This window comes from Saccopteryx bilineata, chromosome 1, assembly GCF_036850765.1.
Source record: "Saccopteryx bilineata isolate mSacBil1 chromosome 1, mSacBil1_pri_phased_curated, whole genome shotgun sequence".
Classification (NCBI taxonomy): domain Eukaryota; kingdom Metazoa; phylum Chordata; class Mammalia; order Chiroptera; family Emballonuridae; genus Saccopteryx; species Saccopteryx bilineata.
Window position 1 is genome coordinate 30,749,096 of NC_089490.1, and position 27,766 is coordinate 30,776,861.

Here is a 27,766-nt window from a genome sequence, read left to right on the forward strand (position 1 = left end):
TTTGCTTGTAAGTGATGGTCAACTAAGAGATATAATGAGAGGGATAAGAGGGAATCAGAAAAAAGGACCAAAAAAGAATAATAAAGAAGAAAAAATAAAAATAATAAGTAAAAATCTGTTGTATTAAGTGGAGCGAAGACTAAATACACTGGAGACCTTGGGTTGGGAGGACCCAAAATGCCACAAAAATAAACAAACAAGAGAGAAAAAAAATAAAAACAAAAGCAAAAAAGAGAAATAAAACCAAAAAAAAGCCTTGAGTTTCAAATTAACTAATTTGTTCGTGATTGAGGATTATATGGGAGGAAAGTAAAATGAGAAAAGAAAAAACGAATAGAAAGGAAAAAATAAGAAAAAGAGAAAAACGAAGGAAGAAATAAAATAGGAGGAGAAAAAAACAAAATAAAGCAAGACAAAAAAAAAAAAAAAAGAGGAGAGAGTGAGAGTTAAGTGTTTTGGAGTATTACCTTAAAGGAGGGTGAGGATGAAGAAGAAAAATAAAATGCAACACTCATGGGTAGTGTAGTTCAAGAAAGGGGAAGCATAAGATGGGCAGAGAATAGAAGGACCGAGGTGGAGGAAATAAAGGCAAAAAGATAGAAGAAACAAGCAACAACAACAACAACAACAAAAAAAAAATTAGTGGATCAAGTTGTAAAGTCTGTGGGTTTTTCTTGATTTTGAGAGGTTAACTTCTTCCTTTTTCTTTTCTCTCCCTCTTCCTAGTCGGTGACTCTGTACCCCAGGCTCTGCCCCTGTGTCACTCTTAGTTAGGGATTTGCAGTTGATGGGATTCTATGGCAATGTCATATAATTGGCTTTAGTCTTGCTGGAAGTAAAGGCTTGTTGGCGTTTGCAGGGTCCAACGATGAGAGAGTTTGCTTTCCTGGATTCTCTCTCCTAGTCCCCCCTTTCTGAATTAGCAGCCTGGTGATCCAGCTATAAGGCTGCAACTGCTTCTGCCTGGGGAGTAAGAGGCTCAAAGAGCTGGGAAATCCCCACTCTATCCCCACTCAGTGCAAGGCTTTGGGAAAGGCTCTGAGAGTCAGGGCCTCCAGTGTAATCAGGCGGGGGTGGGAGTCAATTGTTGTCAAGGTGACTGTTCAGCGCCTATCATTTAGTTGGACCTCTCAACCCAGGCTTTCCACACTTTGTAGCCTGTTTTTGCAGGGAAGAAGAGGCACTAGTCTCTGCTTACGACTAGTGTAGTATAGACCTTATTATCTGCCAAGTCCTTCTTGTTAGCGTTTATCCCTGAATATGGAGGCTCTATCAATCAGAAGTTGCCCCCGCCCCTTTAGCGAGAGGCACTAAAAAATATCACGCCTCTTGTCTTGGATCGCTGAATTGAGAGAGACCTTATCAATTAGAACCGAGGGTGCGCAGATTTCATGGGTTAAGCTAATTTCAGTGATTGGGTCGCAGCTGTGTTTCAGAAGGTATTTTAGTCTGCCTGCGCGCACCCCTCCCCCAACGCTTGATTGTTAGCTTGAATGGCTGGGTGAGGTGCCCCGCCCACGGAGAGAATCTCCCAAGCCTCTCCCGCTCGCCCCGCCGCTGGCGGCTGGACCGCACCAGGCGCAGGATAATGGAGCCCCCTGGGTGTGCGGGCCAGTAGGGCGCCCTGGGCGCGTGGAATGCCCAAGGCACGCGCGCGAATGGGGCGCTCAGGGCACCGGTGGCCGGCGACCCCCACTCGCAGTGTGCGGGCCGCTGGGAACGTCAGCAGTGCTCAACCGGACCGGGCGCGTGCGCGGCGGCTCGTGGCGGCCGCTCGCGGTGGCGGTTCCGCGGGGGCTCGCGGCAGCTCGCGGTGGCGGTTCGCGGGGGTTCACGGCAGCTCGCGGGCTCGCGGCCGCGAGCGGCGGCTTGCGGTTCCCAAGTATATGGGCTGACTCACCGCGGGCGCACTCCCTGGCGGCTTGAATGAGCGTCGCTGCGGTAGCTTCCTCCACACCCTCGTCTCTCAGATTCAAGTGATAACAGTCCTTTTGCTTTCAGTTTGTGTGGAACTCCGGAATGCTCCGAGGATAAATTTTTCTGTTTCTAGTTGATAAATTTGTTGTGATTTAGGGGAGAGCTGTCGGACGCGCTTCTCACGGCGCCATTTCCGTGACGTCACTCTCTTCTTTCTTTATAAAAGGACTAAGGAACACTCTTTAGGTGACAAGAGCAGAAGAAGACAGCAGGAGCTGGTCAAAGACAGACGCCAGGGAGCCGGCAGCCCCTTTCTGAGGCCGCTGTGCTGGAGGGACCAGAGCCCCCGGCCCTAGGTGGTGGTTTGAGGCTTACACATAGTAATCGTGACAAGTGTTTTATTCTTTTTCTCATTTAGAAAATTAAATTTAACAGGGTGACATTGAAAAATAAGAGTACGGAGGCTTCAGGAGGACATCTCTATAGCATCTGAACTGTTGATTGTGTTGCGTGCCCATCACCCAAAGTCAAGTCATTTTCCGTCACTGTATGCCTGTCCCTCTTTCTTCCCCTCCCTCACGACAAGTTTTAAAGTAACATTCACTCTCGGACTCCTTGAGCATGTTGAAGACCCCCCTGTGGGCCCTGGCCTTGTTCCTGTGGGACCCTGTGTCCCGCACCCCAGCCCATGCGGGCCTCTCTCGCCCCCTGGCCTCCCAGCCCCCTGCTGGGGTTCGGTGCCCTGCCCTGCCCCCTGCCTCCCACAGCCAGCCAGGCAGTCTTGTCAGTGTGGTTCTCGCAGGTCTGTGCAGGGAAGGGGTGGATCGTGAATTAAATTCTCACTTGAGTTGAAGAGCCTCCGTTACCTCTTTACAAAGTGTTCCTCTGTTCCCCCCAAAATGCAATATATTTAATTGCACATCCCCAAAGTGAAATTTATAAGTATCTGATATTCAAGAAGAACTATTCTGTCACTAGATGAGATTATATTCTTTGTGTCTTTGAAAAGCTCTGTTTTACTGTGTTATGTTAAAAATATGTTGTTACTAATAAAAATGTTATTTTAACAGACCCTACCTAAGAGCATTGGAAAACTCAAGAAGTTGAGCAACTTGAATGCAGACAGAAATAAATTAGTGTCTTTACCCAAAGAGGTATGTGTTTTTAAAAATAATAAAACTAATAATTATAAAGAAATAACACAGAAGGCATCAAAAATGTCAAAAACTTTTAAAAGACTTATGTGGTACTTTATAAAGACATGAACTCTCATCTGTATCAAGGTGGTCGGAGGCGTTATTATCAGAGTGATTGAAGAGAATAGGTAGGTCTTTTAAGAAAGAGAGAGAGATTGAATGTTTTGGGCTTTGACCTACAGAGAACAGTGACACCATCAAGAGAGATGCGTGATTTGGGAGTTTGGCAGAGGAAGTAGATGACTTTGGGTTTGACTGTATTTAATGTGAAATTAAATTTTCCCATGAGCCGTATAAAAATGGGTCTGATGCAGCCCTGTTTCTGGACAGAGAGCGACCCTGGGAAACAAGCGCTCATGTCTGGGAGAGTCAGCGAACTCTTCACAGAAGCATTCACAGAGTGGAGGGCGGATGGGAAGCTGCAGCCAGATCTCTAGGAGTTTTTCTTGTCAGCGCATCAAGCAGAAGAGAGACAGCCACCGTCCATGGTGGACTAGGAGGCATTTACGTCCTGGCAGGGAGCTGAAATGCTGAGAGTGAGAAGGAAGCCACAACATACCACACAAGGAGCTGTCTAGCGTGTTGTTTAAAAAGAAGAATTATTTCCTACTAGGAACTTAGGAGAACTTGATTGAAGATAGGTAATGTGGGGCTTGGTTTTTCTTAGCCACATAACCTTAAAACAAAGTGTAAGCCACCATTGTTCCCTTCATCAGAGGTTGGTGAGTCCCCTCCCTTTGTCAGGGCCTCACATAAAAAGATGGGTGATCATATCAGCCGCCAGGTGCAGTTTTCTTTGTATTTCTCCGCTTTGACACTTTCCAACATCTATCTTGGAACAATTTCAAAGCTGCCGTCTAACCAGCCACAAGGTTCTTCTTTTCCTGGGATACTTCCCAGGGTGTCTGAACTTGGCCTGATTTCTTCTCTCCTTTCCTCATCTTGGTGCTCTCTGCCCTCTGTGTCCCAGGCCACTCCCTGAGTGGAAGCACCAGATATTTATTATAAATGAGATCATATTCTGACACGTCCTTAACCTGAACACTGGCATCTAAATAAAACTGTTCCCAGCTGTTCTAAGTCTACTTAAAACTGGTGGAAGTCTACATCTCGACCTAATTGGGACAGAACTTAGTGATTTTGCTAATCAGAACATTTTGGTTCCAATCTCATAAGTGATAAACCAAAACCCAGAGCGGAATATTATTCTGAACATTCCTTTTACTCTTGTTGAATAGCACAGGTAGGGTGGGTAATGGATTGGACATAGAAACACGTACAGAGACATGGAAAAGATTCGTTATGTACTTTCTACCTCAATGCTGCATGCCAGGCCAGGTGCTTTCGTATACCTTAACTCATCGAATCCTGATGGCAGCCTTGAAGGTCCTGGGGATGTCCTCATTGCACAGAGGAGGACACTGAGGCCGGTGAGGAGCTTTCCTGACGAGGGCTCACACAGCTCGCAGCCTGTAGAACTAACTGGGCACAAAGCTGTGTCTCCTGACGCCGGCTCACTGCTCTTTCCCTGGCCAGTAGCAGCTTGGCCACTCAGCTAGCAGTGATCTAGCCCATCCTTTTCGTCTGTGTGACCTTGAGGTGCGGCAGGACCTTAATTTGGTAAAGAAAGGTCAAATTATCTTTAGTTTGGATGTTTTTGAAAATCAGTGCAGTTTAGGGATATTTGCAGGTAAATACTGAACAGAGCACTTTTAAGTATAACATTAATCCTAGTTTAACCGCCTCCTCCAACTTCCTTCTCCCTCTTTTGATTCTCTCAAAGGAATGCGTTCTAGACAAGAACTTGAGGGTTTTATTTTTGTACGACTGTCACCATCATTTTAGCATCAGTCCTCGGTTCACTTGAAGAGAATGAAACTCATACTCTGGGTTGCTTTTTAGAGGGTTATTCCTAGTCCATGCTGTGTGTCTGCATAAATTTACTAGAAACAGCTTTTCCTGATTTGAAAAGTGAAAGTATTTCTAGCTTCAAAGCATTTTCGTTAGCTATCACGTTTTAGCCATTTTCTGAAAAATTACTGTTGGTTTTCTGGCAGTTAGAGTTTGATGAAGGGAAAAGGTCCGTGCCTGTCCCTGCGGCTGCCTGTACAGCAGAGAATGCTCAGGCTTCTAGGACCTAGAGCTTTTCTGGCCCACTGTCACCCCCACTCCCACACACTCCACTCCCAGCACAGGAAGCGCCCGGAGCATATGGCTCCAATTCTGCTGCGGGTCACAGCGTGGGAACCCAGCAGGCATGGTTGAGTGCTGGCCTCCACCCCATGGAGCTGAGCAGCCAAGCCACCGAGGGAGGCCTTCTGACCTCGGACTGCGTCATGTGGGTCTGGGCTGCACCATCATGCCGCCCTGGGTCTGCACTGAGTGCAGTAGGCCCTATGACCCTGTTTGGGTGTGTGGGTGTGGGCCGGGGAGGTGTATGCCCAGTGACCACGTGTGTGTACTCGCTCTGTCTCCAAACTTGATACCATTTAATCAAATCCTGTACTTTTCTAGCCCTGGTTGGTTGGCTCAGTGGTAGAGCGTCAGCCTGGCGTGCAGGAGTCCCGGGTTCGATTCCCGGCCAGGGCACACAGGAGAAGCGCCCATCTGCTTCTCCACCCTTCCCCCTCTCCTTCCTCTCTGTCTCTCTCTTCCCCTCCTGCAGCCAAGGCTCCATTGAAGCAAAGTTGGCCCGGGCGCTGAGGATGGCTCCATGGCCTCTGCCTCAGGCGCTAGAATGGCTCTGGTTGCAACAGAACAACTCCCCAGATGGGCAGAGCATCGCCCCCTGGTGGGCATGCGGGGTGGATCCCGGTTGGGCACATGAGGGAGTCTGTCTGACTGCCTCCCTGTTTCCAGCTTCGGAAAAATGAAAAAAAAAAAAAATCCTGTACTTTTCTAATTGGATTCTTTTCTTTCAAAACTTGTCTCCATTCTCTTGAACAGTTAAGTTGCATGCATGACGTATCTAAACAGAAATGCTTGCCAATTTATATGCCAAAAATTTTTAGTTGTATTAATTGCCATTGGTCTGGTGTGCTACGTAGTTCTTCCCGGCTTTTGTCTTCTGTTTGTTTTACTTTGATGGTGTTGTATATTGTCAGTCTTACAGCACAGCTCCTAAGTTCGTAGCAGCATTTTTTTGCATTTTTAAAAAATGGTTGAATGGAAAATGTTTGTACTGTTGCAGGCCACAACAATAGATTCTGTTTGTGTTCTGTGGTGTTATTTGTAGTAAACATTTGCAAATCAATGAATGTCTCTTGTTTTCTTAATTGTTAGCTGCTTGGAAATTTAGAAAAGTCAGGTAAACTTGTTGACCTTGTAAGTATTGTTCAGACCACAGTTGCATCTCTAACTTCCATTTGCTTCATAAATGCATGAAGATTCAAATTGGCTGACTGCTTTGTGTGTACTTCATTGTAAAATATTGGACATTCTTCTCTAAACTCAGTTTTATTTTGTTTTTAATGACTGCATGGCCTGGAGCCTTATTTTGTTATGCCAGATTCATTCAGATTATTTTTTCTCAAGAGAATGCTTTTCTGTGAATTAATTTTAAATTACTTAGAAACTCTTAAAGGCATAACTTGGCAGCTCATCTGTCTTCATTAAATTCTGGTTTGTTTGCACCATTTCTATCTCCAATGGAAAGGCTAGGTTTGCTTTAAATGCTACATGTGGCATGCTTCTGATTTTTCAAGGAACTTATTTGTATCTTTTTTCATCCTGTTGCTTAAGTATGTACACTTCTGGGGACAAAGTTTTCTAAAGATCTCATTTTTGGTAGAGGGAAGAATGAAGTAGAAGAGACTGTGTAGTAGTGGGATTTGTAGGTAGACAGGGAGTTGTTATATGTACGACCACAGGGATGATTAGAGACCACCAGGAACTTTGTAATATTCCCCAAACAGAGCTTAACTTTAAATAGCCTGGGCCACAGAGAGTTTCTGGCTGGAAGAAACTGAGCATTTTTCCAAGTTTAGAGCCCAGTCTTTTGTCTAAATAAAGTAAAAATGGCAGTGATTCTAACGATGTCACACTTAGTCAAATGAGACAGGTGGGATTCGGAGATCACTTTTCTTTATCAGGCGATCTGTCAGTATTAATTACCCATAAGTATTATTGTGCTGTTCAGAAATGCCTGTGCCGATCAAGTATTAATTTTGTGGCTAGCTTTCTGCCTTCTTATTATTACAAGTTAAAATTATTTTAATGACTCATTTAGACTATTTCCATCATATTCTAAATGATTTATTGATTAAAAAAAAGATAATACTACAATAAAATCTAGTTGACCGTTGGGTTTCAAGACGGAGAAGGCATTCCTACACTTGAAAGAGGAAATAAGTCATAAAAGAGGCAGTTGATGTATTCGTCCACATAAAAATTAGATTTCCGATCTTTAAGAAGGTATAGACAGCCTGGAGGCAGGGGGACATTTACATGACAAATGAATGAGGAGGTCTCTCCTTGCTCTCTCAGAAGTTCTTTCATATCATTGAGAAAAAGATGTTCCAAGTATAGAAAAGTGGACGGAAAAGAAAGTGAAGACCCCCCTCCCTGCTCAGAATCAGTAAGTTATTCATAGAAGAAAAAATAGAAATGGTTATAAATATTAAAAATATTTAGCTCCATCAGTATTTACAGAAATGTTAATAGAGGTATTTTGATCTATCAGATTTCAAGATTTAAAAAATAATAATGATACCAAATTTTGGCAAGGATAGAGGAGAGTGCATATTTTTATGGAAGTATAATTTATAGCTTTTCTGGTAGGGGATAGGATAATATTAAAAACTTTAAAAAGGTACATACCCTTTGATTCCGCAATTTGATTTCTAAGAAAACAAATTATGGGTGTACACTAAGGATGATGTGCACGACTGTTTTTCCCGGTACATACAGAGCAGCTAACGTCTTCCGGTCACCATGCCAGGCATGCACAGGGGCAGCTAACGCGCCAGGCACTGTTAGCCTTCCTGCTTACTCTTGTCTGATTTTCACAACAGTTCTGTCAATATCTAACAAGTTGTGAAACTAAGACAGAGGGGTTGAGTAGCTTGCCCAAGATCACACAGCAAGAAATGACAGAACTAACCTGTGGGTCGCGACCCCAGCGGGGGTCAAACGACCAAAACACAGGGGTCGCCTAAAGCCGACCCACAGGTTGAGAACCGCTGAACTAGCAGAACTAAATCGTCTAATACTGGCGATTTGTTAAGTAATCTGAGATACCTCCGTAGAATGAGATAATTGTGTGGTAAGTAAAATCTTTTTAGAAATATAACGTGGGCAAGTGTTCTTAGGGTCATATGGAAACAAAGGTGCCGAAGGTTATAGTGTTGGTCCTAATTTTGTTGCAGATGTATAATTAGCTGTGTGGCAATAACACTGAAAGATTGTACCTCAAAATGCTCAATATTGATTATCCCTTTGTGGTAGGATCTGACTTCAGTTATGTGTTTTCTCATCCTTCGTGTGTGTGTGTGTGTGTGTGTGTGTGTGTGTGTGTGTGTGTGTGTTTTTAAGGTTTTTATTTCCCATTCAACATGAGTTACTTTTTTATAACTAGAAAAGAAGAACCCCATAGCTGTAAGTGGATATTTTGATGTCAGTGGCCCAACAATTCATAATCCCAAAGCCACGTGCTTTTCAAACTATTTCTGACGTAGGGAACATTTGAATAATATGCCACGGATAATGATAGAAAAGGCAAAAAACAGTCTTTGGTTTCTAAGATTACATAGCATAATACTTCTGTTCATATTGTATTTTGACCAGATTTTGCATATTGTACATTTTCCTTTTAACCAATGGAATGTGGGTTTAGTTCTGATACAAATAATATAACAGAAAAGATACTGAAGGAAGTGAGAGCTCCTTTCTACCTGAGACAGGCATTCATTCACATAGTGGAATATAGACAAGAGTAGGCTTTCTCTTTGAATCATTGAATCTGCCTGATTATCTTCCCTGGGGTAATGTAACCTGCTGGCAATTAATACTTAGTGAAAGTTGACTTGACTAAAGGTTGCTTAATGGTCCGCACGTCCCGTCTCCTTAAGATGGATTAGGTCAGTGACAAACAGGTAAAGACGGTATCATCTTGACTTAAGAGACGCAGAACAGCTAAGCAAGGATTCTCAGTTATAGTCTGTGATTCTCAGAGGATCCAAGTCCAACCCCTCTGATTCTGGGAAGGTGCTATTATGTGGTTGAAGGGAGGTTTAAAAATATCGCTTTCTACAATACTGGCAATAAGTTGTTTAAACAGTGACTCTGCTTCCCAGAATTTCTAAGTGATATAGACATTTTATCCTGATGGCCGCTATAAGGAGCGTGTAAACTGTGCTTTCTGAACCCAAAAGAGAAAGCAAAACTACATATGAATGATAATGTGTAATACAATACTGAACTCCTGTCAGCTCTTTACTGGCATTAACACAAGATGTCACTGTGATACGTTGTCAGGGGGACAGTTTAAGAAGTTCAGGGGGTTCCAGGAAGAGCTCGTCCGCATCAGCACCTGCCCCACGCTGTAGTAGGCACTCAAGTCGTGACTGAGCTTTTCATTTGGATATGGAGTTTTCAGTGCTTTGAAAAACGATCGCTACCACATTCATTTGGCAGCAGCAATAGGTTCTATGATAGCACTAAGTTATATTTGTGGTTTCATTTAATTTAGTCCTGATTGTTACATTTGGTTAAAGTAATATATTCAGACGCACAGAGCGTGGTCCAGCCTGAATCCTCGCCCAGGTCTGTATGATCTCAGAGCATGCGCCTCCAGTGCGCCCCTTCCTCTGCCTTCTGTGAAGAACTCTGAGTTATGATTTCCACTGCTCAATAAGCTCTTCTAAAAGCCAGAGGGTCGTGCTGTCCCTTCCTGGCTGGCTTGGGAAGAGGGCCCCGTGTGTGAGTGTGAATGTCTGCCTGGGACAGTGTGTGCCCTCCCCTGATGAAGACATGCCCGGCGCTCTGCAGCAACACTCGCCCTTTGTCGGCATTGTTTTCCTGAAGCGTAGACAATAGAGATCAGAAGGTCGCCCTGCCTGCTTTGACAAGTCAGAGTGCCTCGGAGGCTCCTGAATACAATGGTTTTCCACCCCTTGACATTGCAGATGGGTGTGAGTTTAAAGAGGGAAAGGAGAAAGAAAAAAATAAATCAGACTGTAAACACAGTAGACAATTCACACACTCCACTGGGAGTTCACATTATTTCCCCCCAAACAGTTAAAAAATGTCCACTGTTCCAGAACTTTTATTGCTTCTACAACTTTTAGAGCCCTCTCTGATGCAGTTTAATTTGTTAATGAACTTTTTTTTGAATATAGAGTATACTTACATGATACCAATTGAAAATGTTCACAGTATAGTAGTATGTTCCCCAAACAGATATCCTACAGGTGGCTGGGACAGTGGATAGTTTCATGACAAAGTACCCCAAATCAGTCAAGTCTTGTCTCTGTACACCCTCCAGGAGCATATTGTCCTGTCAGGAGGGTCCTCGATGAGAGTGACTGACATGACCTGCTTTGCTTCCTTGGAAGAGAGTAGTAGGGCTGAAGGATGTCCAGCCTCAGCCATGTGCTAACCTCCCAGTCCTCCCTTAGGGCGCGCAGTCTTCCTCCTGAGCCCCGACTCTAGTGCAGGTACCCCACCACACACAGTAGGGTTGGCAGGAGTCCCCTCCATGAGGACCTTGAGTAGGTTTTTGTTGGGATCATCTGAATTTACCAGAGAGAATCTAATCACATCATCAATCCTCAAAAGATTCAGGGTTTTGATTTCTTTCCTTGCATTAATATTCCTGGACACCCAAGTAAAACTGACAATTGCCTTCATCAAGGGAGGGAGGAGGATTGCCTAACCCCCCAAAAGATCATTTTAGGACATGATGTCAGGGCCCTACATTTATAAAATATAAGAGAGGCCACTTAAATGATTCTTACTAGAAAAAAATGCTACACATAACTGCAGATAATAACTTTAAGTAGCAGCCTTTCACTAGTCAGTAAATCCATAACTATAAGTGTATAAGCAGACCTACATGAGAAATGTTGGTAGATAGACAGCCTTCACAGGTGAGTAGATAAAGGATGGGTACTATACCTGCCGAGCACCCTGATTATATTATATAAATGTGCACATTAAACAGTAGCTCAGCCAAAGGATCTGTCAGAGGTTTGCATACACCATAAGAAATGCAGAGAGCATTGTATCAATGTGGGCAAGGGTTTTTGGAAAGACTTTATGGAGTAGAGGATGTTTAGCTAATTTTAGATGATTGATAAGATTTAGAAAGAAAAGAAGAAGGGCATTTCTATAAGAAATACTTGAACCAAAAACATACGGTGTATCTTAGCCTTAGAGGACAGTAAGTAAACCAGTTTCACTGGGATGGGAAGTGTGAATACTGAGAAATAAAGGAACAGTCTAAACACCTTTGTTTTCCAGGTAGTCAGAGATGAATGTTAGTCCCCATTTTCTTATATTTATTTTTATATCCATTATGGTGGAATACTGTGGTTAAAGATACTATTTCAGAATCTTTATATTAACTCTAGAAGGAAGACATAAATAAGATGTTGCACAAAGGTAACTATGTAGCAATTTATTAAGTGTGCATCCTGCTTTTTAAGACATATTCAGATACTGAACACATCCCCAAGTAGAAAGGTCAGAAGATACATTCAGACATCACTGAGGATTCAGTCAAACCTTTGCCCCTCCTCAAGTGGAAGGCTGCAGAGTATTTTTCATGTATCAGAGAGGTATCAATGGGTTCCGTCACGAGCCTTTTCCAGCTATTGCTTAGTCAGGGGCACGGGCACGGGAAGAGTATGGGGCCATGTGGAGTCTTGCAGAGTGTTGTGTCTGGATCCAGTGATTTCTTTACACCTTCGGAACAGCTTTCCTGACTGTAGAAACCGCAGCCAATTTGTTCAAGAGAATCATTGAATTATTTTGTGTTTATGCTCTTTGTTAAAGACCAGACTTACATGGAGCTCAATTACCTTTGATTTGCTTGCTTTTAATAAAAGGAAATGATAAATCAAATTATTGTGGATATAGATATTGACATATGCTTTTACCAGCAGGCCGTAGCTGAGGAGATTATTGTATGTATTTACCCAGTTCACTGTGGACTAAAATCTTGTTGGTTTTGCATTGGTCCAAAGAAAAATGAATTTACCAGATTGAAAGTTGCATGGTGGAAATTAATGTACTTTATCATCTATCAGATGACCTCCCCTTTGTTTTTTTTAAATAAACTGAAACACTGAGAACACTGGAGTTAATGTAATTGACAGATCTTCAAAGGTGTGTGTCTGTGTGTGTGTATGAGAGAGAGAGAGAGATCGATCTTAGGCCTTTTGAAACCTAGAATTCTTCAACCTCCATATAACCAAATAATATCTGTCAGGCCTGTGTGCTTGGTTAATATATCTAAAAGATGTAGTTGCATCAGATAGCAGTGGAAAATACGTCCTTTCCAGGGTGAAATTTTCAAACTATATTGTTTATTTTAGAACATGTGTGTTTAATGTTTTGCAGAGATTTTTATGAATATATTGGACTGCTCAATCTTGTAAGATTTAATTTGATCATAGCGGGTTATCAGTGAGACTTAAAATCATGTGGTATAATTGTATGTATCTCTTTCATGCCATTTGATAAACAGGTCCCCCACCATCCCCCTCACACACACACCAAAAAACATTTAAAACCCTGGAAAAAAGCTGTCTTTTTCCTGTTACAGATTGGTGGGTGCTGCAGCCTCACTGTGTTCTGCGTGCGTGACAACAGACTAACTCGGATACCCGCCGAAGTGTCGCAGGCGACAGAGCTCCACGTCCTGGACGTGGCGGGGAACAGGTAAGCCTGTTCTGTTCGCTTTGCCTGGGAGAAGGAAGCGCCCTCCCCTGCCCACCCGACCCCCGGCCTTCGCCCCGCGTCCTCTCCAGGCTGCCTTGCTGTGTCTGGTAGAGTACACAGTGATGAGTCAAATGGTCCAGGCCCCAGGAAGTCTTCCGTGTAGGTGCTGGGGTGACGGAGCAGTGGAGTAGAGGTCAGAGACAGCCTGAGTGCGGGTGCTTCTCGGGCGGACGCTCTGGCGACGGGCCCGCAGAACAGCAGTGCGGTGGTGGAAGGGAAGGAGCATCGCCCGAGAGCTGAGGGACGGAGGTCTCTCTGCTTCCACACTAGCATTTTAAGCCATTGTGGGCTCACGGTTTCCTCATCTGAACAATGAGCTGGAATGAGTTTGAACCGGATCTGAACCAAAGGTCTTGAGGTGCTTTGCTGGTGACTCTTAACCTTCTGAAATTGTAAACAAGATAGCATTCAGGGACACTTTTCTGGTGAGAGGATCCACAACTAATGTCAGAATCGACAAAGGATTCATAATAAAAATGTGTAAAAGGTGCAGAGCCAGCAGCTGCTGTCCCCAAGTTCCCGGCAGCAGCATTTCTCAAGCTCTCCGGAGCCAGAGGCCGTGCTAGACGGCTGGCCTGTTTCCGCTTCTCCTCTGTAGAGCACTGACTCGTGTCCGTGTTCTGAACTCACTCACCAGCTCCGATGCCATGTGCGCGTTCTTCCCCCTGAGCCTCTCCAAGCCGAGCCGTGCTAGAAAGCTCGCCTGTTTCCGCCTCACCTCTGTAGAGCACTGACTCGTGTCCGCGTTCTGAACTCACTCACCAGCTCCGATGCCATGTGCGCGTTCTTCCCCCTGAGCCTCTCCGAGCCGAGCCGTGCTAGACGGCTCGCCTGTTTCCGCCTCACCTCTGTAGAGCACTGACTCGTGTCCACGTTCTGAACTAAGGCACCAGCTCCGATGTCATTTGCGCGTTTTTCCCCCCGAGCCTCCCCGATCCGTGCTAGACGGCTCGCCTGTTTCCGCTTCTCTGTAGAGCACTGACTCGTGTCCGCGTTCTGAACTCACTCACCAGCTCCGATGCCATGTGCGCGTTCTCCCCCCCCCCCCCCAGCTTCCCCGAGCCGTTCTTTCCAGCTGGGATCCTCTTCTCTGTTTCCCATCTTCTCCTCTTCTTCACTTAACACTTCTATTTCTCCAGAGGGCATTCCTCTTTCTGAATCTGCATTTTTAAAAATGTATTGATTTTAGAGAGAGGGGGAGGGAGAGACTGAGAGAGACAGAAGCAGAGACAGACAGAAACATCAGTCTGTCCTGCAGGTGCCCTGACCCGGGATGGAACCGGCAGCCTCTGTGCATGAGGATGATGCTCCAGCCCAGCTATCTAGCCAGGGCTGAATCTGCATTGTTTAATTACCCCAGCATAGCACTGATAATTGCCCTTTTCCATGGTAGCCTCCTACACCTAAAGTTACCTGGAGTTGGGGGTTCGGGTCTGTGTGTCGGTGCTCATTTGCGCCTGCGCAGCACCCGGCGCATAGTAGACGCCTGGAGAACGCAAGTGTTCGCTTTGCGACATGAATAGCCACTGCTTGAAAATGCCTTTTGTAGCACAGACTTCACTAACAGGAGGAATGAAAAAAATGCTTTTGAGTGTTATATAGACTGGAGAGAAAGTGCTGAACCAGGGGAAATGAGGAGTGTGTGGGGGACTGTGTCCTAAGTGCTGATTAGCTGGTCACTTAGGTCAGACTCCACCAGCCTCTCTGCTCTTGCTAATGGGTTAGAGACAGCAGTGCTAAGTAAACAGCAGTGCCCGGCCAGAATCCGGAGATGAGTTATGGCGCAAGGAGTGCTCCCTCTGTTCAAGTCAATGCTTTTAGGGCGTCTTGAAAGTTCTTAAGACCATGAACTGGTGATGGAAAAGTCAGGATTAATTTGAGCTGAATGTTGCATTTCTGTTGAACTTCAGCCTAACTCGTGCTTTATACCTGAGAAAAGGGTGGTATTCTGACCTCTCACCTGCGGCAGGAGATACTCAGCGCCTCCCGCCTCCCCTGGTTCTCGCCACACTGGTGAGCAGGAATGTGCGTTGCTGCTTCTTGAATGGAAAGACGGCTCTGCTGGCTGAAAACAGGTCTTCACATGAGTGAAGGCTCCACTCCCCAGTTCTCGGAAGAAGGGAAAGTTACATTTTTATTATGCTTGGGCCAGGGGTGGAGAAAAGCCAATTAAATAGTCAAGTTACGTAGCTGTCATCTGAGTCACTTAAGTGTGTTCGTCCATGTGTATATATAGATTAATAACCAAACTTTAAATCTATTAAAATATTTAATGACTACTTATTTTAAAGTATCAGTATAGAAACTAATAAAAAAAGGATTACCATGTCAGCTTTTTAGCTGGCAGAAATGTCACCCCATTGTACAGCATACCAAATATAAGAGAAGTTTTCTGTCTCTTCTCTCAAGCATCTAAAAATAGCAAATGGCACAAGGAGACTACATGTTAGTTTTGAAGAACTCTCTTTGGTAAATTTGATAAAATAAGGTATAGCAAGGATAATTATAAAACACCACTTAGGAAGCTAAGTATCAAAACTCCCGATACAGTAACAGAGGAGGCTTCTTGTGTATCATCAGTTGCCCACAACACAGAATATATATTTCTTTATTTCTCAGACTGTCTCCCCTAAGAATAATGGCCACCAAACACAAAATTGAGTATTTGAGGATTTTCCTTGCAGTATTAGTACTACCAAATACTCAAACAGTGGCTGTCAATGGGGAAATAGTTTACATCTCTGAATTTTATCATACAAAAACTTAACTTAAAAATATTGAAAGATATCACCTCAGAGCTGTTAGAATAGCTCTTATGAAAAAGGCAAGAAATAACAAGGATGTGGAGAAAAGAGAACCCTTGGCAGGGGGGATGTGAAACAGTGCGGCCACTGTGGAGAACAACAGTGCGGAGGGTCCTCAAGAATGTCAAACTATCAATAGAACTGCCATAAGATTTATCAGCCCCTGGGTACTGATCCAACGGAAATGAGAACAGGGTATCAGAGATATATCTGCACTCCCATGTTCATTGCAGCGTTATTCCTAATAGCCAAGATACGGCGAAGAGTTTATATCAATAGATGTGAGTGTGTATGTGATACATATGTATATATATATAATGGAATATTATTTAGCCATGAGAAAGAAGGAAATTCTTCCAAGTATGACATGGATAGACCTTGGGGACCTTGGAGGCATGAAACAAGCCAGATGGAGAAAGACAAATGTATGATCTCATTTCCATGTGGAATCTAAAGAAGCTGAAGTTACTGAAACAGAGAGGAGAATGTGGCTGCTAGGGGCTGTGGCGGGGTGGTGAGGGAAATGGGGAGATGTCAGTCCGCAGGCACAGACTTCCAGGGGTAAGAAGACTAAGTCCTAGGGATCCAGTGTACAGCATGGTGACTGTTGTTAGCAGTGCTGCATGACAGTGGCTAAGAAGTAGATCTTAAGTGTTATCTCTCTCTCTCTCTCTCTCTCTCTCTCTCTCTTTCTCTCTCTCTCTCTCTCTCTCACACACACACACACACTGGTGATTATGTGAGGTAATAAAAGTATTAACTAAGTCTACTGTGGTAATCATTTCACACTATATAAATGTAGCAAATCATATTATATATGTTAAACTGATACAATGTTATATGTCAGTTATATCTCAGTAAACCTGAAAAACCAAAGATATGAAAGACAAAACACAGAATCACAGTCTAGCTACATTATGGAATACTAAGCAGTCAAAGACTGAGATGCTTCTCTGTAGACACCCAGGAGGCCCATTGATATGAGCAGTAGAGCACTCGTACAGCGTTCTCATTTTTGTTCTTGTTTTTTAAAAACATCTCTGCAGTACACCAAAATATTAATAGTCGTTCCCCTAGAGGAAGGGTGGGGACTTGGGGATAGAAGGGCTTTCACTTTAAATATTTGGGTATTGTTTCATTTTTTAAAACATAAACTGATTATGTTCTCTCCATATATCTTTAAACATTTACGAAAACTTTTGAAAACTTTGCTTAAAACTAAAAGTTCTAGTAGTAGATAATGAACAGATGAAACATTTAATTGTAAGAAGTATGCAGCCTTCGGGGAACTTAGCATGACATTAATCAGTGGACCATGTTTAGCTCTTAAATAAACTTGACAAGCAGTTAATTGCTGTAGTCCAGATGTGGGAAGGTCACTCCAGGTTGGCTTGATCGTGGGCATAACTGGAAATGAGAGGCTCATAGTTTGCTTACTCATTTGCTTTCTTCTTACCACGGATGTAAATAGTAAGCATGAACATTTTATTTTGTTGTGTGTGGTCCTAAATAGGACACGGAGATGTGTACAAGTGGAGTTATGGTTTCTTGTGTGGATTCTGTAGTGTACAGAAGGTACCAGAATAAACCCAAAATGTATTATTAATTCATCTGGAAAGCAGGGATATATAATGCCTATCTATTTTCCATTTGTGTCTGCGATGGTTCACCCAGAGAAACAAAAGGGTCTGTGTGTCTTTTCCCCCTGGGCCACAGAACATCAGTGAGAGGCGCTGCCTGGCCCACAGAGTGTGTGTGCAGACTGACTGGGCAGGAAACTGGGCCTTTTTTCTCTCTGATATCACAGGAACACACCTCTGTCCGTGAGACACTGTGAACAAGCTCGTGTGTTGTGTGGGCTTGGTCAGCAGCAGCCATATTCCAGTTGGCACTTGGATTCTTTGCAGGAAACCGGGCATTTTAGAAAACAAATTAATCTACATGGTGTGGTTGAATATGATTGTAAGATCTGTTGTTGTAAAGTTTAGTAACTCAATTTAGCTTTACAATAGGATTTTGTCATCCTTAGAAGGAATTATTTATTTTGATGCTCTGGCCTTTTATTTACACCTTCGCTTCAGCATTTAGCTAGGAAGCCAGCTATTAGTCCAAGAAGGTGCGATGACCATGTTTGATTGTGTGTTTTGTTCAGGCTTTCAAATTTTGGGGTTTTGGTTTTGTTTTGTTTTGCTTTCTCTCCTCTTTTCTTCTCTTTTCATTCTCATGATTAAGAAAGGCAGAGATGCTGACTGTAGATTTCATGCCCACGACCTTGAAACTTTAAACATTCTGGAGGATATTAGCTTAACTCCTTAAAAAAAAAAAAAGAACAGACTTTTATTTTATTTTGTTTAATAAAATGAAAAAGAGGTTATGTACTTTAAGCTTTCATAGTATATTAGGATAGTCTTTTTAAAAATTACTGTCACAGTGCCTGGCAAATACATGTCTTAGGTCTTGAACTCCCTTGCCTTTGAGTGTATGTCTGACAGCCTCTGGGCGGAGGGAGGAGTGGCTTGTTGTATGAGTATGAGCCATTTCACTTTCTGTTCCCCTCGAAGAACCACTGCCTCAGCACAAGGAGAGTGGGCTGGGAATCTGCAGTCCCCTCAGACCCGCTGGGGCAGCGTTCTCGTAGTTGGAGCTTACATTTCACTGTACTGGTTGAATTCTCGGTTTTAAAAATATGTATTTCTCACCCAGTTTGGCTCTCATTACTGAAATACTTTAGTGTGTAATACATAGAGACTTTTTTTATAAGATAAATATATATTTTATTTTATTTGTTTTTAAACTTTATTTTTTAAAGATTTTATTTATTCATTTTAGAGAGAGGAAAGAGATAGAGAAAGAGAAAGAGAAGCGAGAGGGGGAGGGGTAGAGGAGCAGATGGTTGCTTCTCCTGTGTGACCTGACCGGGAATCAAACCCGAGACATCCGCACGCCAGGCTGACTCTCTACCACTAAGCCAACTGGTGTAGTCCATAGAGACTTTTAAAGGGGACTTTAACACACACAGTTCTTATGAATGCATTGACTTCCAAACCTGTTTCACATAAGATACAATTCCACTGTACTGTCCCCCCAGTACATATGTGTGACCCCACATTGGTCTTTACTGGACTCATTGTTAGGAAAAGAAATATTTTCTCAGTTGTATAATTCTTACATTGGAAATCTTTTGCGAAACATGTTCTTATGAAAAGTTTGTTGATAATGCATTTATTATTCTCTTTGTACTCTGATAAAATTTTACCTCATTTGTTAAAATAGCTTATCAGTTTGTGCTTATGTACTCTTAGATTAGTTTTATAACATGGGAATACAACTTCTCTTCATATCTTTACAAAGAGTTTGTTTCCCATGAGTCTGTTAATTCAAACTGGCGCACAGGCAGACCCCAGTGATAACTGCGGGTTCAGCTCCAGGCCACCTCAATACAACGGGTTGTGCAGTGAAGCGAGGCAGAATCTTTTTGCTGGTGGAGGGTCTTGCCTTCAATTTGTAAAAGGAAACAAAACAACATCTGTAAAGCACAATGAAATGAAGCACAAGAAATGAGGTGTGCCTGCATATGTCTGCAATGCAATGTTAATCTGTTGGTGAGCTGGAGAGGTTGATCTCCTCCCTGTGTTAACTAGAGAGAGGTGTAGAACTTTATTTAAAAAAACCCAAAAACCTCAGGAATACATGCTGTTCTGTCATTCTTTTTGGGATTAATGGTCCCGAGATTTCTCTTAAGAAGATATGCTTCATACAATAGTTAACAGAATGTGAGTAGTTTATTATTATCTAGCTTATGAAGTCACTTCTAAGATTGCTCCATAATTTAATACCTGGAGTCATCCTTAGAGTGAATATACTTAATCAAGTACATCTTTAGATTCTTTAAACCTTGACTTTCTGGTATCGACCTGGGTGTGGTTATTTTCTGTGTGAGTGAGTAGACTCATAGACAGCATTGGTTTTTATTAAAGCAGCATTTTCCACCTCGGCACTGTTAGCATCAGGGGCTGGATAGTTCTTTGTTATGGCGGCTGTCCTATGCATTGTAGGGTGGTTAGCACCCTCCCAGGCTTGTACCTGTACCCGCTAGAGGCCGTAGCACCCTCCTATAACCCTGTAGACATTGCCCGCTGTCCCCGAGGCAGAATCAGCCTGGTTGGAGACCACTGCACTACGGGAACCTGCGGCAGACCCCAGGCACATGGCTCTGGTGGGGCGCTTTACTGAAAGAGCGAGCAGGTTGCAGCCAAGCTGTGACCTATTTGTGCAAACAGAAATAGGAAACTAATCTTTGGGTGTCACATTACAGTTGTTCAGGTGCTTTATATATACTATCTCATTTGAAACTGAAACAGTCTGATGTGGATATTAATTATCACATAGGAGTCTGAGAAGTGGGTACTTGTAGAAACCGAAAGATAAAAGTTTAAGGTGTAATACCTAAAACAATCTCCCTAGAGAAAGCAAATGGAGTTCATGAAGAAAAAAATTGGAACTATAGCTTAAATTCTTCAGCACCACAGGCCTCTCCTTCCTGGCGTCCAGATTCGCCAGGTGCTACCCGGAACAGGCGGTCCCCCTGCCGGGCCTGTTGGTGAAGGCGTTAGTGTTGACTGCGTGAGAACTCCGGCTTCCACAATTACACGGGCTTTGTTTCTCTCTTCAAATTGAAACCTCCTAGCACAGGAGGGAATAACGTGTCCTGTGGTTCCCTCAGCTCTGCCGATGGCCTGGACCTGGAGGTGCTGAAGGGAGTGGTGACAGCAGGGAGGGGAGGGAGCAGTCACCTAGTGAGGCGTCCGCTTGCATAGGGGCAATCAAGCACCTTTTATATTTTTTAGAAATTAAACTTAATGGGGTGATATTGGTTCATAAGAACACATAGGTTTCAAGTAAACATATCTATAGTATTTGAATTGTTGATTGCATTGTGTGCTCAACACCCACAGTCCTATATTCACTTTAATACTGGTAATATTACACCTTCACTGAATATTTAATATTCAGTCGTTAAATATTGAACCCAAACCCAGGACGTTGTTTTCCTTTTTTCCCCTGTTTTTATCGACAGAAATTGATTTCACTACAACATTTCAGATCCTGACATCTCCTTTTGTTTTAAATTAGGTTGTTGCATCTGCCCTTGTCTCTGACGGCCTTGAAGTTGAAGGCTTTGTGGTTATCTGACAACCAGTCCCAGCCTCTGCTCACGTTCCAGACAGACACAGACCACACCACGGGAGAGAAGATTTTAACCTGTGTCTTACTGCCTCAGCTGCCTTCTGAACCTGCTTACCAAGGTGAGTTGAAGGACCACATTCATCTGGCCGTCAGAACCAGTAGGAGGTATTCTCTCTCCCTACAACCTCTTATCTCACACATGACTGTCCTGTGTCCAGTTCTGTCCTTACAGCCAGCCCAGGGTTGGTCACTGTGGGTCCCCTCTGGGGAGGTTTCCCTGCATCTTTGCAGAAAAAGTACCTCTCATACCTTTGTATCGTGGCTGAAATTCCTTGAACACCCTCTTGATTTTGAATGATAGCTAAGGATGAAAGTACAAATACTCCCAAAACAGGTATCATTAACTTAAAATCTGAACTTACAGTTTGGAGCATTAGCAAACTGTTAAGCCAGTACGTTGTTTTGAGTCATTATACCCTGGCTTTTAAAACTATGCACACTAACATCAAATTGATGTTATAAGTCCTTTGCTGAGCGCTGATTTTGATGGGCGAGAACAAGAGTGCTCTGGGAGAAGAAGAGTCCCCTAAGTGGAAGGGCCCCAAAGCTACCTTGCCCATCCCACCCTTGTTAGATGAGCTTTCAAGACCCTGAGAGAAAATGTGGTAGAATGTGTTCTAAGGCAAGTACTAGTATCCAACATGTACAGTCCCATCACTCTCATGATAAAGTTTTGAACTTAGTGTATAGAACAGAATTATGAAAATGAACTCTACAGTGTGTCTGTAAAGTCATGGTGCACTTTTGACCGGTCACAGGAAAGCAACAAAAGACGATAGAAATGTGAAATCTGCACCAAATAAAAGGAAAACCCTCCCAGTTTCATCCCTATTCAGTGCAGTTTGATGTGGGCTAATGCACAGATTTGTTAGGGCTCCTTAGGTAGCTATCCCGTATAGCCTCTACAGACTCGTCACTGACTGATGGCCTACCAGAACGGGGTTTCTCCACCAAACTGCCGGTTTCCTTCAACTGCTTATCCCACCAAGTAATGTTAATCCTATGTGGTGGCGCTTCATTATAAATGCACCGATATTCACATTGCACTTTGGTCACAGATTCAAATTTAGCGAGCCACAGAACACACTGAACTTTCCTCTGTACCGTCCACATCTCGACTGGCATGGCCGTGGGCTGCTCTGCTGTATACACAGTGTTAGGTCATCATCTGCGCATGCGCACATGCTGCCACATCATCCTACAGAAACTGGGAAGGTTTTCCTTTTATTTGGTGCAGATTTCATATTTCTATCGTCTTTTGTTGCTTTCCTGTGACCGGTCAAAAGTGCACCATGACTTTACGGACACACTGTATATTATATGATCTCAGATAAAATTATGCATCATTGAAAAGGCAACTCAGTCACAGGCCTTTTTCTATTTTTTTTCTTTTTAACTTTTTTTTTTTGACAGACGGAGAGTCAGAGGAACAGATAGGGACAGACAGACAGGAAGGGAGAAATGAGAAGCATTAGTTCTTCACTGAGGCTCCTTAGTTGTTCATTGATTGCTTTCTTATATGTGCTTAGATTGGGGGGCTACAGCAGAGTGAGTGGCCACTTGCTCAAGCCAGAAACCTTGGGCTCGGGCCAGTGACCTTGGGCTTCAAGGCTGCGACCTTTGGGCTCAAGCTGGCAACCATGGGGTCATGTCTGTGATCCCACACTCAAGCCACCATTTCTGCACTCAAGCTGGATGAGCCCACGCTCAAGTTGGTGATCTCAGGGTTTCGAACCTGGGTCCTCTGCATCCCAGACCGATGCTCTATCCACTGTGCCACCGCCTGGTTAGGCTTTTTAACTTTTTAAATTACTACATAGCAGTTTTCCATCACACAGAGCCAAGCTCCCTGCTGATGTAGTCTTTGTCATGACAGAGAACCTGCCTCGCTGTGGTGCCCTGGAGAGCCTGGTGAGTGACGTGTCCGATGAGGCCTGGAACGAGCGTGCAGTGAACCGAGTCAGTGCCATTCGATTTTTGGAAGATGAAAAGGATGAAGAAGACAGTGAAACGGTATGCAAAGGGAGGTTCTTGGCCTTGGAATCTGTTTAACTCTTGGAAGTTCCAAATGTAAAAAAAGCCCTTCCAGACTCCGCATGGCACATAATAAGGAGTTCTTGTGTTTTCAGCTAGTCTGTTTTCTCTTTTGCTTTGAGTGTTTTAGAATTTTTAGAAGACAGAACTAGATACCTCTAGGTATGGATTTGCCAAATGTGTTTAAGGCACATGGAGCCTTTGTGTTCTTTTGTTTGAATAGTTTATGGTACTTCTTTTTCTTTATATGTGATGGTTTCTCCTCCTGTCTCCACTGTTTTCTTAAACTTTGATATTTCTTTTTTGTTGTTCCCAGTAAATTAAATTCCTTCCCACCCCTACCCCCATGACAACTGAGTCATGTTGACTCCATTCACTTCTCATGGTGTGAGTAGCTTGCCTTCGGTTGCCTGGACTTCATCTCTCTTCCATGTTACCATCTGCTCTTCACTTTGTGCCGAACGCTTGTGACCTTAGTGGGATGGCTCAGCAAGGTCTCACTCAGAAATCAGGCCTTTCTCTCCTCCACACTAGGAAGTGTCTCTCAGCCACCCAGCATCTCCAAGAGTCCGTGGAAGCTCCTGAAATCCCTCCTACAAGCTGACTTGGGCTTCTTAAACTCTGCTGATGGAGATTTTCATAAGCAGAGCTTCGAGGGAGTACGCACAGCCCACAAAGCAAAGGGTGGTTTTTAAATTATTACCTGTTAGTCTCTGTTATCCCAGCTGTCACCAACTGGGATTTTGTCCACTTACAAAAGGAGAATGCAAACCTGGAATTAGGCGTGACCAAATCACTTCAGCATAAATGGCTCCTTACTGCTTATCTCATGACTCCTTGGAGTGTGATTGTCTCACCAGGTGCTTGATGCCTCTGTGGCGCTCTTATTTTATTAGCCTACTTTAGCTTCTCCTGAATCTTCTGGACAAACTGTTTAGAGCAGTGGCAGTCAACCTGGTCCCTACCGCCCACTAGTGGGCGTTCAGCTTTCATGCTGGGCGGTAGGGGAGCAACCAAAGTATAAATAAAAAGATAGATTTAACTATAGTAAGTTGTTTTATAAAGATTTATTCTGCCAAACTTAGCAAAAATCCAACATAAAGTACTTGGTAAGTAATTATTACTATATACTTTAACTTGCTGTAACTCTGCCTTATAAATTTTATAAGTAAAGTTACTTCCCTACTTTATAAATCACCATTACTGTGGAACCGGTGGGCGGTTAGAAAATTTTACTACTAACAGAGATACAGAAGTGGGCGGTAGGTATAAAAAGGTTGACTACCCCTGATTTAAAGGATGACAATGCCCTTTAATGAGTGAAAGAGCGTGTAACGTGAAATAAATGTCATTCATGCCTAGCTCTGTGGTCTGTAGAAGACTGTGAACTTTCTTCAGTAGGTCGGATAAATAGCACACACTGCAGCAAAATAAGAAAAGAATCCCAGTTCCCTTGTTCCTCTTTTCCTTCAACTTTCCTTCCTCCAGGGCTGAAGGAAGCCAGAGCCAGTTTGGGTAATGGAACATCATAGTGATCTTAATTTGGTATTTTTTCACTTATCTATTTTTTCCCCCTTCACACCCCATAATTGCATCTTGTGAATCTATTTTTCCCCTCGCTTTTCATGGAACTTTATTATTATCAGGCAGTACAGTCATATTTTAAAAAGTGTTCTTTTATTCTGAAAGTAACCCTCTATCTTGCCTAGATAAGCTATAGCAACACTTTCATCTTCCATTAACTGCTAGTTAGCAGCCGGCGAGCACCCCTCCTCCGGAGGAAGCCTTCTCGCCCCTCTGGCGCCCTGTCTAGGGGAAGGCGAGATTTGCGTTGGAATGCCAGCCTCGGAAAGAGTAATGCGGTCAGAGCACTCACTCGCTCCACCCTTTGCTTGCAGAGAACACTCCAGAGGCGGGCCACTCCACACCCCGGGGAATTAAAGAATATGAAAAAGACAGTGGAGAATTTACGGAACGACATGAATGCTGCTAAAGGACTGGATTCAAACAAAAACGAGGTCAATCGTGCCATGGACCGAGTGACCACTTCTGTGTAGAGCCTCACCTCCAGGTTTTACCTCCCGTGTCTTCCCTGCTGGTGAGGCGCTCCTGCCTCGCGGGAGCCTCCTGCAGCCCCGTCTTTGCCAGAACCCCGCGCACTGGCCCCCAGGTCGCGTGTTGGGACGCTGCTCTCTCCAAGGAAGTGCCTTACTCTCACCCGTCAGCCCGTGGTCTCCCAGCCTGAAGTTCTTTCCTTTTCCTAAGCTTCAGTTGTTTGTACTGAGTAGAATACACTACTGTAAACATCTGGCCTTTGTTTTTGTCGTGTGTTATGGATCAGGGAGAGCAAGAAGGGGACTTGTTATCCTCCTCCCTCCACGAAGTGCTGGGGCATTTTGAGCCCAAGTTCTCTTGGACCTACTGATGAGAGATAGTTTTATGTATGGGGGGGAAAAATTGATACTTTCTTAAACCTTTTGGCAGCTCAGATGGTGTAAATTTAAAAATTTTGTATAGGTATTTCGTAACAAAATATATGTATTTCTTTTTTTGTTTTGTTATTTTTATCCTGAAAACGGTACATATTTTAGTATTTGTGCAGAAAACAAAAAACAGTCCCGAAGTATTTGTTCTTATTTGTACCATCCACTGTGCCTTACTGTACCCTGTGTCATGTCAGGTCCCTTGTACCCAATGGCACCCTTGGGCAGTGAGAAAAGACGAGGAATGTGGTACTTTGTACAGCAGTGTGGGATTGCAGTTAGTGATCTACCTGGTGAATTTGTTTTTAACCAAAAAGAAGTTACCACCGATTTGTAAATTATATTGGATGATTTTATAAAAGATAAAACCAAAGGATTAGGCTGATGATATTTCATATCTTATACTTTAACTTTTCATATATGAGTCTCTTATAATGAGGGCAGTATCTAATTGTTCCCACTGGGAAGGTATGTGCCATTTCTTAAATAAAATAGAACAGAAAAGCACAAAAATAGAAAACTGATTTTGTAATTCAGTGGGTAAATAAATTATGTACTGCAAAGGAAAGTATGATTTTTACTGAAAGCTTTAAAAGTTTTATATGGAGATATAAAACCACAATAAAGCAAAATAACCTACCCTGTACTAGAAATGTTGCTATTTTTATAAGTGCAATGTAATTTGTAAATAGAGTTTGAATCAAAATGTAACAAAATATTGCTTCAAGTTTTCATTTTAACTCTGCTAATTTAAGGGGTGTGGAGTTTATTGGTGTGTTTCCACTGATGTCTTTTGGGGGGGGTGGATATGATGTGATAAAAGAGGAATGGGAAGTGCCAGTCACCATGTGGCATCTAGGAAAATCATGTCATTGGTTCTTTGTTTTCTCTCCATAAAATAAAGTTACCCTGGACATTAGCCATACAGTTTTTAAAAATTAATTACTGCCTTGCATATTCGAATGAGAGCAGGTAGCCGGGCTTTTTGACAATGCATTCCTTTCCATTAAATGTGTAAAACCGCCCTGGCCGGTTGGCTCAGCGGTAGAGCGTCGGCCTAGCGTGCGGAGGACCCGGGTTCGATTCCCGGCCAGGGCACACAGGAGAAGCGCCCATTTGCTTCTCCACCCCTCCGCCGCGCTTTCCTCTCTGTCTCTCTCTTCCCTTCCCGCAGCCAAGGCTCCATTGGAGCAAAGACAGCCCGGGCGCTGGGGATGGCTCTGTGGCCTCTGCCTCAGGCGCTAGAGTGGCTCTGGTCGCAACATGGCGATGCCCAGGAAGGGCAGAGCATCGCCCCATGGTGGGCGGGCCGGGTGGATCCCGGTCGGGCGCATGCGGGAGTCTGTCTGACTGTCTCTCCCTGTTTCCAGCTTCAGAAAAATGAAAATAAATAAATAAATAAATGTGTAAAACCACTGGTCAGCTGTGAATGAACAGCCTGTGGGACTCGCATTCACTGGGCCTTCTCCCACATGGGACAGAACCCAGAGTTGCCCTTCCGCTCTGGGTCATAACTTGTGGGTTGTGGCATCTGGCCGATTGGACTACTTAGAAACATGGTTTCCATCAACCAGCCAATACCTTCTTTCATTACTATGCATCTTACTGAATTCATTTTGCTTTTTAAGGTGTGTGTGTGTTTTAAATTTTTTTATTGGTTTGGAAGTATATGGCATATAAGTGGACTTTGATGTGTTGGTTTTCTACCTCATTCCCTAATCTGGGTTCCAATTGTCTTTTCTCTATTTTAAGAGTTTGGCCTATCCTGTTTTAGGAGATAATGTCACTAACTCATGGGCTGATTGGTAAGCACATTGGGTATATTTAAGGCGAATTGTCTTCACCCTGAAGAACAAATAGAACTTCCATAGTGTTTCTTTTTCTTTGTTTCTTTTCATATAAAGCCCACACTTTACTACTCAGTTTGTCATGGTTTTAGTGGATTAGAGGTGGGCAGAATAGTGGGTGCTTAAAGTTTTTTAGGAAATGTTACGCACCTAATTATTTGTTTCCTTTGGCCTATCTCCTGTATTTTCCCTTCCCCTGTGTTTTCTTTTTTCTTTTCTGTTTTTCAGATTTAGTGTTTTCACCCTTTCTTGAGTGGAAAAGTTACTTTTAATCATTTATTCTGCGTGATACTTAC

The 27,766-nt window shown here is 43.4% G+C and overlaps 1 protein-coding gene across 1 annotated transcript in view; it reads left to right on the forward strand.

The window, feature by feature from the left end:
• LRRC1 (leucine rich repeat containing 1) overlaps window positions 1–26,542 on the forward strand; it is a 147,306-nt gene extending 120,764 nt beyond the window's left edge. The window contains exons 10-14 of the mRNA XM_066252719.1: window positions 2,988–3,071; window positions 12,880–12,995; window positions 20,993–21,165; window positions 22,983–23,119; window positions 25,039–26,542. Coding sequence (XP_066108816.1) covers window positions 2,988–3,071; window positions 12,880–12,995; window positions 20,993–21,165; window positions 22,983–23,119; window positions 25,039–25,197 — 669 coding nt within the window. The 3' untranslated portion in view covers window positions 25,198–26,542. The remainder of the gene's footprint in view (window positions 1–2,987; window positions 3,072–12,879; window positions 12,996–20,992; window positions 21,166–22,982; window positions 23,120–25,038) is intronic.
• Window positions 26,543–27,766: the final 1,224 nt, after the last annotated feature.